The following is a 15,153-nucleotide window of genomic DNA, read 5'->3' on the forward strand; positions in this document are numbered from 1 at the left end:
TAACCCAATAACGCTTGAAGATTAGCCTTGGCTGCTCACGCCACGCACCTAGAGGGTGAGCAAGGGTAATTCTAAAGGGGTCATCCTTCGCCCTGATTTAAAGGAGAGGGTCCCTGCTTGTTACAAGTGAATACTTGCGCCAACCAGAGACCCCCAATCCTAACAGGAACCTACAGTACAGAGACACTGCAGATCTTACCGTACAGAGTCACTGTGGATCGTACCGTACAGAGACACTCCGGATCTTACCGTACAGAGACACTGCGGATCTTACCATAAAGAGACACTGCGGATCTTACCTTACAGAGTCAGTGAGGATCTTACTGTTCAGAGACACTGGGGATCTCACCGTACAGAGACACTTTGGATCTTACAGTACAGAGACACTGGGGATCTTTCCTTAGTACAGAGACACTGTGGATCTTACTGTACAGAGACACTGGGGATCTTTCCTTAGTACAGAGACACTGTGGATTTTACCATACAGAGACATTGGGGATCTTACCATACAGAGACACTGCAGATCTTACAGTACAGAGACACTGCGGAACTTACATTACAGAGACACTGTGCATCTTACAGCAGGGAGACACCGTGGATCTTACCGTACAGAGACGCTGTGGATCTTACAATATAGAGACACTGCGGATCTTTCCATACAGAGACACTGTGGATCTTACAGTACGGAGACATAGCAGATCTTACCGTACAGAGACACTGGGGATCTTGCAGTACAGAGACATTGTGGATTTTACCGTACTGACACTGGGGATCTAACCATACAGAGACACTGCAGTTCTTACAGTACAGAGACACTGCGGAAGTTACAGTACAGAGACACTGTGAATCTTACTGCACGGAGACCCCGTGGATCTTACAGTACAGAGACACAGCAGATCTTACCATACAGAGACACTGGGGATTCTACCGTACAGAGACACTGCGGATCTTACCATACAGAGACACTGTGGTTCTTACAGTACAGAGACACTGCAGGTCTTACCATACAGAGACACTGTGGTTCTTACAGTACAGAGACACTGCAGTTCTTACCATACAGAGACACGCATATCTTACCATACAGAGACACTGTGGTTCTTACCGTACAGAGACACTGCGGATCTTACCATACAGAGACACTGGGAATCTTACCGTACAGAGACACTGCAGATTTTACCATACAGAGACACTGTGGTTCTTACAGTACAGAGACACTGCGGGTCTTACCATACAGAGACACTGTGGTTCTTCCAATACAGAGACACTGCGGATCTTACCGTAAAGAGACACTGTGGATCTGACCTTACCGAGTCAGTGAGGATCTTATTGTTCTGAAACACTGGGGATCTCACCGTTCAGAGACAATGTGGATCTTACAGTACAGAGACACTGTGGATCTTACTGTACAGAGACACTGGGGATCTTTCCTTATTACAATGACACTGTGGATTTTACTGTACAGAGACACTGGGGATCTTACCATGCAGAGACACTGCAGATCTTACAGTACAGAGACACTGCGGAACTTACCGCACGGAGACACCGTGGATCTTACCGTACAGAGCCGCTGTGGATCTTACAATACAGAGACACTACAGATCTTACTGTACAGAGACACTGGAGATCTTATAGAAGCTCACAGGAGCTCTAAACAGGGAAAAGGGAGGGAGCACAGTCCGTAGCTGACGAGCTATAGGTGAAGCACCTCCGCGCCCGAGAGGCAATGAAGCCTGGATTGTTTGGCAGACTCTTAGCCACCCCAGACTGATCTCTACTGATGAAGGATACTATCCTGAAACACGAGCCATGTCTGTGTCTAGAGATACCTTGTGCCAAGCACCTGCTTGCACCAACCTTGGTGTAATACTTACGAACTTTGTCCTGAATCGTGTGAACTGCATGTACCAGAATGTGAAGGGGCGACCCGGCTGAGAGGTCAGGAGTGTGCTCCCTCCCTGTTTCCTGTTTTTGGGGCTCCCGTGAGCCTCCGTAGCTGACGAGCTATAGGCGAAGCACCTCCACGCCAGAGAGGCAACGAAGCCTGGATTGTTTTGCAGCCTCTTAGCCACCCCAGACTGATCTCTACTGATAAAGGATACTATCCTGAAACACAAGCCATGTCTCGTGTCTAGAGATACCTTGTACCAAGCACCTGCTTGCACCAACCTTGGTGTAATACTTACGAACTTTGTCCTGAATCGTGTGAACTGCATGCAACAGAATGCAAAGGGGCGACCTGGCTGAGAGGTCAGGAGTGTGCTCCCTCCCTCTTTCCTACGTTGTTTACTTCTTATTGCTTTCTACACTATTTGTTTCTGTAGGACGCTAGCTTCACATATACTATACCAAAGTGAGTTATAGTGTGCACAGAGTCCAGTGGAACCCCAGAGGAATGCAGAGGTAAAGTAGATGGCATCTCCCTCTCCTTTTGTGGTGGTGTGGTCGAGCAGTAAGGCAGTATCAGAGGACAGTGTTAAGCATTTTTTGTACACACTCAGTCAGCAAATGAATTCACACACTCAACGACTGAACTTCAGGCCAACTGTTTCTGATTAAAAAATATTCTTTTAGTAATTTTATTTCCTAAAACCAAGCAAGCCTGCACAGGTACGCAATAAATACTTTACAGTAGTAATGCAGTTGTAACACAGTTTGGGTTGCACTTGTATATGCACTTGGTTTTGATTATGGTATTGTTACTGAAAATGCAATGCTTTGGAAATACAGTAGATATACTTTGTACAGGCTTTTTAGGAAAATGACCAGTAGATTGTGTTGCAGATTACTTTTCTTACACAGTACAGTTTACCTGGTTACTGCATTGGGACATTTCCTGAAAACAAGTGAGTGAAAGCGTATTTTTATTTAGTACAATTTTTAAAGGATTTTTTGGGTTTTTCCAACTCCACACCTAAAAACTTTTCATAGAAAAACAGTCAATGGAGGAAAATAGTTTTATTGGTTAACGGATAAGTACTTTTTTGTGAGAGTTGGTATTCTGGGGTTAGACTCAGGGGTCCCCCCAGGGTCAAGGATGCACTCTTGCTACACCCTCAGCGGCACTAGAGCGGCTGGGTGCAGAGTGCTGAGGCCCAATGGGGGATAGGGAGCCTCCAGTTGGTGGCTGCCGACGAGCAGGCCACTGGGTTGTGGGAGCAAAGCTCCTGGACTTAAACTCAAGGCAAATGGGGGTTTAGGCCAGCGCAAAAGGGGCACCCTTAGCGGCACTGGGGCGGCCAAGTGCAGGGTGCTATTTTGGAGTCGGGAGCCCTGTAGCTTTCAATAGGGAGCCTCTGGTTTGCAAACACACTGCAGGTTTGGGGATAAAAGTCTTCTAGGTGCAACCACCACTTGGAGAGGTTAGTTGGGATGCTGGGAGTTGGTTAGGCACAGCCGATTGGGCCACCCAAGGCCATGGGGCGCTGGGTGCAGGGGTGCCTTTTAGAGTCAAACCTTCCCACCAGCTTCTGGTCGCGGTTGGGGGAACCTTCAGGTTTGAGGCTGCAGGCGGCAGCTGGAGGTTTGAGGCAGGTCAGGGATCACCGGATCTCGGGTCAGGATCATCGAAAGACCTCCTCTTGGTGTTGGGCCACTTAAAATCGCGCCGTGGGCATCAGATGCAGAGTGGAGCAGACCCAAAGATCCTTGCGGAGCTCTAGTCTGTTGATGAACAAATCCGGTGTTTATGGGAGATAGAGTCTTTGAGATAGAAGGCAGACAGGCCCTCCGGATTTCTTGAGGTTGCTGGCTGCAGGACACACTGGGATTTTGCTGAAGCAGGTTCAAGGTGGGGACAGGCCGGTAGGACTGGGGCCAAGTCAGTGGGCGTCCTCTTGTTTGCTTTGGCATGGCTGTTCGGTCCTTCTTCTTTTCTTCTTCTGGTTTATTGTCAGAGGAAGCAAAGTTCAGGGGTGACCCTAAATTCTAGATTTAGGGGTGTTGCAGGTAGGTATAAGGTTGGGACCATTGGGTCCCTTCCCTTGGGTGGGTACACCCACTATTACGCCATCCTCCAGTAGGTGGGGGGGCATAATCATTTCCCTGGTTGGCTCGTCCCCCTATCTGCAAAATGGCGGGGACTGAGAGTTGTGTTTCACCTCGCCTCCCGCACCTGAGAGGTGGAATTGGCAGAGGAGGGTATACCTCTCATCCTCAAATGTTTTTTCCGCCGGTTGTGGGGGTCAGAACCAGTGGGGACCAGTTGCTGAAAGCAGCAATCGGCCTCGGGAAGCTCACAAAGGGGGCAAGCCTTTGAAGCTTCCCCTTCGTGGACCCTGCTCATCCTGGGGGTGGAGGTTTGGCACCTCGTCCCAGGATGTGCATTGTTTTAGGCTCCCAAGAGCAGCAGGCTTTGGACCCAGGGGTCCAGAAACATGTTTGGTGGTGGCAGCTGAAAGCAGACACTCAGCCTGGATACTAGTGGTAGGCCGTTTTTTCAGGGGGCATCTCTAAGATGCCTTCTGTGCGCATTTTTCCTTAAATACCACACTGGCATCAGTGTGGGTTTAATGTGCTGAGAGGTTTTATACCAAACTTCTCAGTCTTCAGTGTAGCCATTATGGTGCTGGGGAGTTTGTAATGCCAAACTCCCTGCATCATATACTCTTAATGGCAGCACTGCACTTACAGTGTTTAAAAATGGACATTTTAGGGGTAAAGGGCTCATGCACCTGTACCCTGACCACTGGTATAGGGCACCAAGCTAGAGGAGTGACTGATCTATGCCAGGGCAGTGGGTTATAGGGATTGGACCCAGGGATGTGTGCAATTTCAACTCTTCACTTTATTCTGCACCAAGACACACAGCCTGCAAAGGCAGTGTGTGAGTGACAAGGTACAGGAGTCAGACCTCTACGGGTGGCACAATAAGTGTTGCAGCCCTTAGGGGTCTTCCCTGTTCACAGTGCCCTGGGTACCTGTGGTACCATTTACTAGGGGTTGACCTGGGGCCAGAGATGGGAATTGGGTTTTGTTTTCAATGCAGTTTTAGGGTAAGAAAATAGGCCCTGGGTACCTGATTAGCAGGAGCCCAGGGCACACTCAGTTAAAGCAGTTCAGCAAAAAAGTGAGAGCTACCATACAGAAAGAGGGCACTTTCTCACAGTTTCACATTGGTGTTTTCTGAGGTGTGCTGTGTTGTTTATTTCTTTTTGCTGTCAACACTGTTTGTATCACATGTGTATCTTCTGAAGTACGCTACATCGTTTATTTTAAATTGCTGTCTGCACTATTTCTTTGTCATTTGTTCTTCTGAGGTGCAATATGTTGTTTATTACTTGTTGCTCTCTATGCTCTTTGTTTGTCATTGGTGCCTTATGAGGTGTGCTGCATTATTTGTTGTTGCTAGCTATGCTTTTTGTTTGTCATTGGTGTCTTCAGAGGTGTGCTGCATTATTACTTGTCGCTCTCTATGCTCTTTGTTTGTGATTGGTGTCTTCTGAGTTGTGCTGCATTATTAGTCGTTGCTATCTATGCTCTTTGTGATTGGTGTCTTCTGAGGTGTGCTGCATTGTTTTATTTCTTATTGCTGTGTACACTCTTTGTCACTGGAGTCTTCTGAGGTGTGCTGCTTTGTTTATTTTTTATTGCTATCTACACTGTTTGTTTCTCATTGGTATCTACTGAGAAGCACAGCGTTGTTTATTTCTTATTGCTGTCTATGCTCTTTGTTTGTCATTGGTGTCTTCTGAGGTGTGCTGCATTATTAGTTGTTGCTATCTATGCTCTTTGTTTGTGATTGATGTCTTCTGAGGTGTGCTGCATTGTTTTATTTCTTATTGCTGTGTACACTCTTTGTCACTGGAGTCTTCTGAGGTGTGCTGCTTTGTTTATTTTTTATTGCTATCTACACTGTTTGTTTCTCATTGGTGTCTACTGAGAAGCATTGTTTATTTGTTATTGCTGTTTATGCTCTTTGTTTGTCATTGGTCTCTTCTGAGTTGTGCTGCATTATTAGTCGTTGCTATCTATGCTCTTTGTGATTGGTGTCTTCTGAGGTGTGCTGCATTGTTTTATTTCTTATTGCTGTGTACGCTCTTTGTCACTGGAGTCTTTTGAGGTGTGCTGCTTTGTTTATTTTTTATTGCTATCTACACTGTTTGTTTCTCATTGGTATCTACTGAGAAGCATTGTTTATTTGTTATTGCTGTTTATGCTCTTTGTTTGTCATTGGTCTCTTCTGAGGTGTGCTGCATTATTTGTTGTTGCTAGCTATGCTTTTTGTTTGTCATTGGTGTCGTCTGAGGTGCAATATGTTGTTTATTACTTGTCGCTCTCTATGCTCTTTGTTTGTCATTGGTGTCTTCTGAGGTGTGCTACATTATTTCTTGTTTCTGTCTACGCTTTTTGTTTGTGATTGGTGTCTTCTGAGGTGTGCTGCATTGTTTTATTTCGTATTGCTGTGTATGCTCTTTGTCACTGGAGTCTTCTGAGGTGTGCTACATTATTTCTTGTTTCTGTCTACGCTTTTTGTTTGTGATTGGTGTCTTCTGAGGTGTGCTGCATTGTTTTATTTCTTATTGCTGTGTATGCTCTTTGTCACTGGAGTCTTCTGAGGTGTGCTGGTTTGTTTATTTTTTATTGCCATCTACACTGTTTGTTTCTCATTGGTATCTACTGAGAAGCATGGCGTTGTTTATTTTTTATTGCTGTCTATGCTCTTTGTTTGTCATTGGTCTCTTCTGAGGTGTGCTGCATTATTTGTTGTTGCTAGCTATGCTTTTTGTTTGTCATTGGTGTCTTCAGAGGTGTGCTGCATTATTACTTGTCGCTCTCTATGCTCTTTGTTTGTGATTGGTGTCTTCTGAGTTGTGCTGCATTATTAGTCGTTGCTATCTATGCTCTTTGTTTGTGATTGGTGTCTTCTGAGGTGTGCTGCATTGTTTTATTTCTTATTGCTGTGTACGCTCTTTGTCACTGGAGTCTTCTGAGGTGTGCTGCTTTGTTTATTTTTTATTGCTATCTACACTGTTTGTTTCTCATTGGTATCTACTGAGAAGCACAGCGTTGTTTATTTCTTATTGCTGTCTATGCTCTTTGTTTGTCATTGGTGTCTTCTGAGGTGTGCTGCATTATTAGTTGTTGCTATCTATGCTCTTTGTTTGTGATTGGTGTCTTCTGAGGTGTGCTGCATTGTTTTATTTCTTATTGCTGTGTACACTCTTTGTCACTGGAGTCTTTTGAGGTGTGCTGCTTTGTTTATTTTTTATTGCTATCTACACTGTTTGTTTCTCATTGGTATCTACTGAGAAGCATTGTTTATTTGTTATTGCTGTTTATGCTCTTTGTTTGTCATTGGTCTCTTCTGAGGTGTGCTGCATTATTTGTTGTTGCTAGCTATGCTTTTTGTTTGTCATTGGTGTCGTCTGAGGTGCAATATGTTGTTTATTACTTGTCGCTCTCTATGCTCTTTGTTTGTCATTGGTGTCTTCTGAGGTGTGCTACATTATTTCTTGTTTCTGTCTACGCTTTTTGTTTGTGATTGGTGTCTTCTGAGGTGTGCTGCATTGTTTTATTTCTTATTGCTGTGTACGCTCTTTGTCACTGGAGTCTTCTGAGGTGTGCTGCTTTGTTTATTTTTTATTGCCATCTACACTGTTTGTTTCTCATTGGTATCTACTGAGAAGCATGGCGTTGTTTATTTTTTATTGCTGTCTATGCTCTTTGTTTGTCATTGGTCTCTTCTGAGGTGCACTGCATTTTCAATTTTCTACTGCTGTCTGTGCTCTTTGTTTGTCCTTAGTCTCGAAGTGTCTTTGGTGTCTCTGTGTTTTCTTGTTGCTATCTTTTGAGGTATGCTACATTGTTTGTTTCTCATTCTTGCCTCCTGAGGTGTCCCGGGTTGTTTGTGTCTCATTGGTGTCTCATGTAGTGTACTTTGTTAGATGTTTCTCCTCCACATATACTTTTTTAGTTGCACATTCGTGTCTGTGTTGGTTGTCATAGTTCTCTTCTGAGGAGTCCTGCGTTGTGTGTTTCTCAGTGAGGTCTGATATGTTTGTTTCTTGTGAATGTCCACATTGGAAATTATAACTTTTCTGGACACCCATTAACTGCTCGATTCGGCTCAATACGTGTTTAGAGTGAACCACTGCATGGCGTCCGCACTGGTGGAAGCATCAGAGGAAATCAGAGTGATGGTGAACAAGGGCAGCAGAGCTGTATTAATTCTACCTGTTGTCTCTGCCACTTTTGATACGGTCCACCACGTGCTTCTTAGGAAACGCCTGAACTCGTTAGGACTTAGGAGTACTGCTCTATCTCTGCTGAGCTCATTTCTCGAAAAAAGGCAACAGTGGGTCGTGATGGGAGAGGTAAAATCCAACCCCTTTTCCCTAACTTGTGGGGTGCCGCAGGGTTCGGCTCTTAGCCCTACTCTTTTTAACGTATAAGTCACCCCCCTGGTGAAGCTTATTCTGAGCTTCGACCTGACCGTACTTCCTTATGCAGACGACACACAGATAGTGGTGTCTGTCTCATCTCAGTTAGAAAATGATGCCAACAATTTCTGCTCTTTGGGAATGAGATTTATTTCTGGAATGCATCCTGGTGACCCCAGGGGCTGCGTGACCTGCCCAAGCAGGTACAGAAGGCAAAAAATGTGGGAGTCATTTTTGACACGATACTATGCTTTGCTGCTCAGATCAATGCAGTACCCTCTGCTGGATAAAGTATCCACCAGAGGGTACTGCATTCGGATCCTCAAAAAATCCTCCTTTTTATTCCAACAGACCTTCAGAAGACTGTACTGCAGTCAATACCGAATGCGGTAGCCAGAACCCTTCTGAAAATCCCTATGTTTAAACCAGTATCTCATCTGTTACACAGCCTTCATTGGCTAGCAGCGGAGTGGAGAATCTCATTTAAAACTAAACTCTGTACTTAATGCACAAGGCTCTTCCAGGTACTGGCCCCCTCTATTTCCAGGAGTGATTTACCTGGTATGCGTCCAGTAGAACACTCCGATCTAGTTCGGTGCATATTCCCAGAATTAAACGAGCAAACTAGGGTGGTTGAACACTGACCTTCCGGGGGGGGGGGGGGGGGGGGAGAATTCGAGAAACTCCCTTCCTCTTGCCCTCCAGTCCCAACACAGCCTGCAGCTATTCAGAAAGCAGCTAAAGACCTGGCAATTTCTGCCTGTAAACAACAAGGTCACTCAGACCTATCTCGGTTTGATGCTCCTTCCTCAGTCCTTGATTCGCCTAGGGCTAAGACATCTTTGGGTAATGCGCACTCTATAAAACTACTTCCATTCATTCACATTGTTTGTTTCTCATTATTTCTATTACTTCTGAGGTGTCCTGGATTGTTTGTGTCTCATTGGTGTCTCATGTAGTGTGCTTTGTCAGTTGTGTTTCACCCATATCTACATTGTTTACTTCTCTTTTATTCCCTCTGAGTTACAGTGCTGCATGTTTCATATTATTGTCTTCCGGGGTGGATTACACAGATCAATCATGATTTATAAAGCCCAGCAAATCACCCCTGATGGTCTCAAGGTGCTGGTGGTCCATGACTGACATTTGTCCAGTCTATAATCCTCCAATATCACTTGCATCTCGCAGGGTACTAGCAGCTGATTGGATGGTGAAGATGATGATGGAAATCTGCTTCTTCACTTGATCCCAGCGCGCCGTCTGCTGCACATCATTCTCGATGTCGAAGAGAGCGGCAGCCAGCCCCGGGAAGCTGGAGGCGGCATAGCTGTTGTGCTGGCTTGGAGCGTAAATGACGTGTCTGAAGAAAGCAAAGAAGGGTAAAAGAGGCACAGAAGATTAGCATGATAGAGAGTGAGGGCGTCACACACCTAAGGTACCAGTGGGGGCACAATCACACTGTACCAGCAGGACACGAGCTTAGTCACCCACAAAATATCAGGATAACTAACGAGACAATTCACGCCCCATCAGGCAACAACTCCTCCATGTAAAACAACTTTGAAACGCCAGACTACCAATCCATTCAACCCAAGGGCTACAATCCTATCCATTGGGACCATCCCATCAATTCATCAACTTAACAACAACTGTCAACCAATTACTGCAACCCATGGAAGAAAACCCCAAGAATCCCCAAGTCAGCGGAAAGGTGTTGTTCCACAGCCCTCTGCACTGGCATCCTCCCTGGCTCCATGAAGGAGGCACTGCTGGTTTCCTTGCCTAAGACGGGCAGGGACCCGCTGATAGTGGGCTCTTAACGGCCCCAGGCCTTAATGGGACCCGACTAAAAGACCCTCACTAAAGTATTGGCCACGTGCGTACTGGCCTGTATCTCGCATTTGATCCAAAATGGGTTCATCCCGGGGAGACCTACATTACTTAATTTAGGGCAACTTCATAGGCTGTTTGAGGGGCCCTGGAGCTACATCCCCATGCTGCTGGTCTGGTTTCGAACCTTCAAAAGGCGTTTCATGCACTAGAATGGACATTTACATTCACTGTAATGAGGAAGATGGGGATGGGGCCTGATTCGGCAGGCTGGTACTTTACACACAGCCAACAGCCAGAGCCAAAATTGGACAGCTGATTTCTGCTCTGATCCTGGTGCGGTATGGAATGCGACAGAAATACGCTCTGTCGCCACTGCTTTTTGCGCTGGTGACGTAGCCCCTAGCGCAGAGATTGCACCAGTCGGCACCGTATCGGGATTGACACTACGTGGACAGATACTTGCTGCTCCACTATATGCAGGTGATGTCCTGGTGTATGTGAAAGGAACATGACCTGGTGCAGATTCAATCCTGGGAGCTTCGACTGTGTTCACGGCGTTGTCGTGTCTGGGAGGGAACTGGACTAAGGGATGATTATTTCTTCTACACCTGGGCTGCCCGTGCAACAGTGGTCGTGAACTTCTACTGAATAATGTGGGAAGCTCGCGCATGTTGGTACTTGGGCATCAATATATGTAATTCCCCAAGGTTTGAAACTGGCACGTTCTGGTTAACTGGGGCGGAGCCCTAGCCAGGCAGTACCTACCACTCCCATCAGTGCGGGTGTTGGACTTGGCCCTTTTTGTAGGGTCGTCCCTGAACCTTTTGCCTTCCTCCTCTATTTTTTCTGAACTGTTGTTGGCTGTTTTATGACTGGGCACTTTACCACTGCTCATCAGTATTAAAGTGTATATGCGCTCCCTATTGTAAATTGATGTATGGATTAGTGACTCCATGATTGGCTGGTTTGGTTTACTTGTGGGACCCTAGTACAGTGCACTGAGTGTGACCAGGGCTTGTAAATCCAAAGTCTGCTAGTGGGCTTGCAGCACTGGTTGTTTCACCCACAGTAGAAGCCTGTAAAAGTGTGTCTCAGGTCTGCCATTGCAGAGCCTGCGTGCAGTCTGGTACTGTCATGCTGGCTGGGCAAGTGCACCCACTTGCCAGCCTCTAAACCTTCCCTTTTCTTCTTATCAGACACCCCTATGGTAGTAATTCATAAGGAATCCGGCATCAGCCCTCTAGCAGATTGTTAACAACCCTGGTAATATTGAAGTTTTTAGGTTTGTGACATACAGAGCGGTCCATCAAGTTTTCTGATTCATACTCCTCTGCTTATCCACAAACAGAGCGGGGCCTTATTCACCGAGCCGTTGCCGGGTGAGGTGTGGCTTTCTTCCACACAAAGCTGGGTGAGTAAATTTAAGAGCCTGTCAATGGCAGCATTTCTATAATTATGTTACAAGAAACTTGCCCATGAGGGTAACTATAGAGTACCTTGTTTTGTAAAATTGATAAATATTGCCAATATTTGTATGTTCGCTTTTTTCAAAACTAATTGTGAAGGTGTTATTGTTTCCTCAAAAGGATGCATGTTTATGCTTTTCTTTTTTGAATTATTTTGTTTTTTACTACAGGAAAGATCACTGATGGACTTACAAGTTGCCATGACATATATTCGGTCCTGGTAGGGTAGTGATTGAACCACATATGTTTAGTCCTCTTAGGAATTAATTTGTTGAACTTTCACTTTAGAGATTCTATTGCAGTAGCATTACATTTCTTTTAGGTCCTGAAGAAAGCCAGTAACATCACTTTTGTGGCTGAAACATGTTGACCTTTCACCTATTGCTAAACAACAGTGATTTTTTCACACAGTTATGCTGTTTTTAATCTTGACATCCAACCAGATCCTAATAAAATACATTGTCTGACCGCTTAGTCATTTTTAAGTATCACATTTTTCTTTGCACTGCACTCCATCAGCACTACTGGCTTATGGGCACTGTGGCCACACTACTTGTTGGATAGAAGTCTAGTGTCATAATGCCATTACACTCTGGCTTAGATACACAGACTTTGCTCCGCAGTTTCCCAGATGATGATGTTCCGCCAAAGCAGGTGGGCTGATGGGATTCATATGAGCCTGTAGTGAATTTTGTATAAAAAAAATCTTTTTTCAATAGATGTCCTCTTGAGCTTACATCTCATATTTTGGCAAATTGACCTATACGCTCCCTTTTGTGTATTTCATGTATCTGATTAGGGGTGTGGAGCTTATATGGTCTTTAAACATTATCCCCAGACCCTCTTCTTCAAGTATTTTTCTCACCCCTATGGTAGGCCCAAGGGCTGGGTGCATTGTATTTGCAAACACAGAATTTTAAAACAAACTTCACTAAAAGATGTATTTTATTATTCTGAGTTCAGGCATACTGAACACAAATTTCAACCATGTTCTCTGAGCCTGTTAGGATTATAAAATGTAACAATTCTAACAGCCCATTCTGGCCTATGAGAACAGGTAGCCTTGCAATAGTGAAAAACGAAAATGGCTGTAATTCACTAATAGGACATGCCACACACATCAGGGCTTGTCCTACCGTATACTTACAATGCACCCTGCCCTTGGGCCTACCGTAGGGGTGACTGATATGAAGAAAAGGGAAGGTTTAGGGACTGGGAAGTGGGTGCACTTGCCCAGTCAGCATGACAGTACTGGAGTTCTGGACTTTTTGGTTCCGTCCAGAGGTGTCAGGGAACAACACCCGAAGACCCCGGAGTTCCACCTGTCTCGGTGCACAAATAAACAGAAACACAGGCTTCTCGATGGTGGCGTCAAAGACCAAAGGTTTATTACTGCAGGGACACAGAAGTCACAGAAACTACACACGGGCAGATTCTAGGAGCCTGTTCGATTTGTACAAAGAGGGTTGCTCCTTATATACTAAATGTTGGCCTTCAGGCAAATTCTTCACATGTTAGTACATTCCCAAACCTTTGTGTCCTAAACAATAAATATTTGGCGTTGCACAGGAATCGTCGACAGTATCTGATGTCAAAACATTACGAACGAGGGGTTCCCACTTTTCCATCATAATCTCATGTCAACTTTTCATTCAAGACCCGGACCGCCTCATCGTAAATTTCGTTACCTCCCCCTAATAAAGGCCCAGAAGGAAAGGAGCAGAGCCAGGTGCAGAAGATAGAAAAGCAGGATAAGGGATGTTTGTGGGTTGTAAATGGGCAAGGCTACCGGCTTCGGCCGCCTAATCATGATCAGGCCAACGACCACAAGAACCAGTATAGCAGGACTGGCCTCGGGCAGAGAAGGCAGCCTTTGTCGAGTCATGCAGCTACAGCGTGTTCTGTTCCAAGGTGCACGTGTCACTAGAAAGGTGAATCGCCGGCTAAGGCTACGTGTCCTTAATCGAAATGAAGTAATCAAAGGTTATTGCGTATGTGAGGGCAAGAAACACAAAATGGCTGCCATGATCTAAGATGGATGCCATGGGTAGATCGGAGATGTGTTCGTAACAGGAGTACTCTTGCTCGTAGCGTAGCGAAAACACCAGGATATGCTAAATGGATCATTTGCGGTTCGCTGATACCAATATTATGTATTTCCGACAATATTGAAAACACGGGTTCAAATCGTCACGGAAACTCAGCCCCTCCTTTTGCCCTTACATAGGCAATTACTCAGTCTATGTCAGAGTCTAATTCTATGCTCATCAGGTCAGTGACATGCTGTTGTATCATCATCCTTTCTCGTGCCTTTTCTCCAAACGCAGGTGGTTTTCTAAAACATGTTGCAGCACAGAGACTTCACAAAGCAGGACCACACTGGATAATCAGGCAACATGAGAACAGGAATACTAAGATGACACCAATGACCATCAGAACCTTCCATCCCCACGCTGATATCAGAGTCCAAAACCACTCCATGAAGGACCAGTTTCCCTTGTCTACGTGTATGGAGTCGGAAATCTTGTGTAGCTTAGAGATCGCCTCATAGACTGTTGGAGCATTATTGGGAATAAAGACACAGCAGCTCGATTGGATCATTCTGCATACCCCACCTCGATCTGCAAGTATTACGTCTAGAACCATACGGTTCTGCAACGTCATGAGTCTATCCACCTGAAGCTCAGCTGTCAAATTGCTAAGGGCACCAGCAGTTTCGGTAATAGTAGATTCAACTACCCGTGTTAGCTGACGTATGTTTCTACTATTGGCCATAGGCCCCCAGAACGGAAGGAAACCTTTGAAGAAGTCTCCAGCTTCCTGACCAGCGGTGTCTTCCTTGCTGAAAACACCTCTTGCTACTCTGGTCTTGTGATAATCAGATGAAGCAGTGTATGTCGGAGGCAACAATCGAGCAATATAGCATGACCCCGCAAAGTCGGCAGGCAACCATGTATACGCTCTGTCTTGACAGATGAAGTAGGTACCCCTACCAGTAAGAAAAGCAGGGGAAGAGTTAGACGGAAACACGTAAGTCTCTACGCACTCACTCCTCCCTAGCTGAGCTCTCGGATTTCTCCCATTTCCTTGCAAACAGACCTGACCTCGGTGAGGTACGACCCAGATTGGAGTTGAGCTTTTACGCTTGCTTTCTCCCAAACTAAGGCGATACTCTGAAGAATTCCAACTCAAATATACTCGCAATAAAGCTTTGTTGGCAGAGTTATATTTAGTGGAACGTGGTGGACGCGGAGGATAGGTTTCAAGGGCATAAGCAAAGATGGTTTGAAAGGCCTGAAATGATCCATTATAGCTAAAAGGCAAAACCAGGTAGGGAATGCCTTTATCCATAGTGTGGGGTATCAAGCCACACACCCAGCAGTCTGTAGTGTTAACTACCAGTTGGTGTTGGTGCAAGAGCTGTACAAAAGTGTTATTGATAAATTCTGAGCGTCGAGCTTGCTCATGTTCAGGAA

General features: G+C 45.4%; 1 protein-coding gene across 1 annotated transcript in view; it reads right to left on the reverse strand.

The window, feature by feature from the left end:
- Window positions 1-8,130: 8,130 nt before the first annotated feature.
- LOC147689525 (glutamate carboxypeptidase 2-like) overlaps window positions 8,131-15,153 on the reverse strand; it is a 442,929-nt gene continuing 435,906 nt past the window's right edge. The window contains exons 18-19 of the mRNA XM_086936914.1: window positions 8,881-9,738; window positions 8,131-8,657 (exon numbers count right to left, since the gene is read on the reverse strand). Coding sequence (XP_086793040.1) covers window positions 9,534-9,738 — 205 coding nt within the window. The 3' untranslated portion in view covers window positions 8,131-8,657; window positions 8,881-9,533. The remainder of the gene's footprint in view (window positions 8,658-8,880; window positions 9,739-15,153) is intronic.

This window comes from Lissotriton vulgaris, chromosome 9, assembly GCF_964263255.1.
Source record: "Lissotriton vulgaris chromosome 9, aLisVul1.2, whole genome shotgun sequence".
Taxonomy (NCBI): domain Eukaryota; kingdom Metazoa; phylum Chordata; class Amphibia; order Caudata; family Salamandridae; genus Lissotriton; species Lissotriton vulgaris.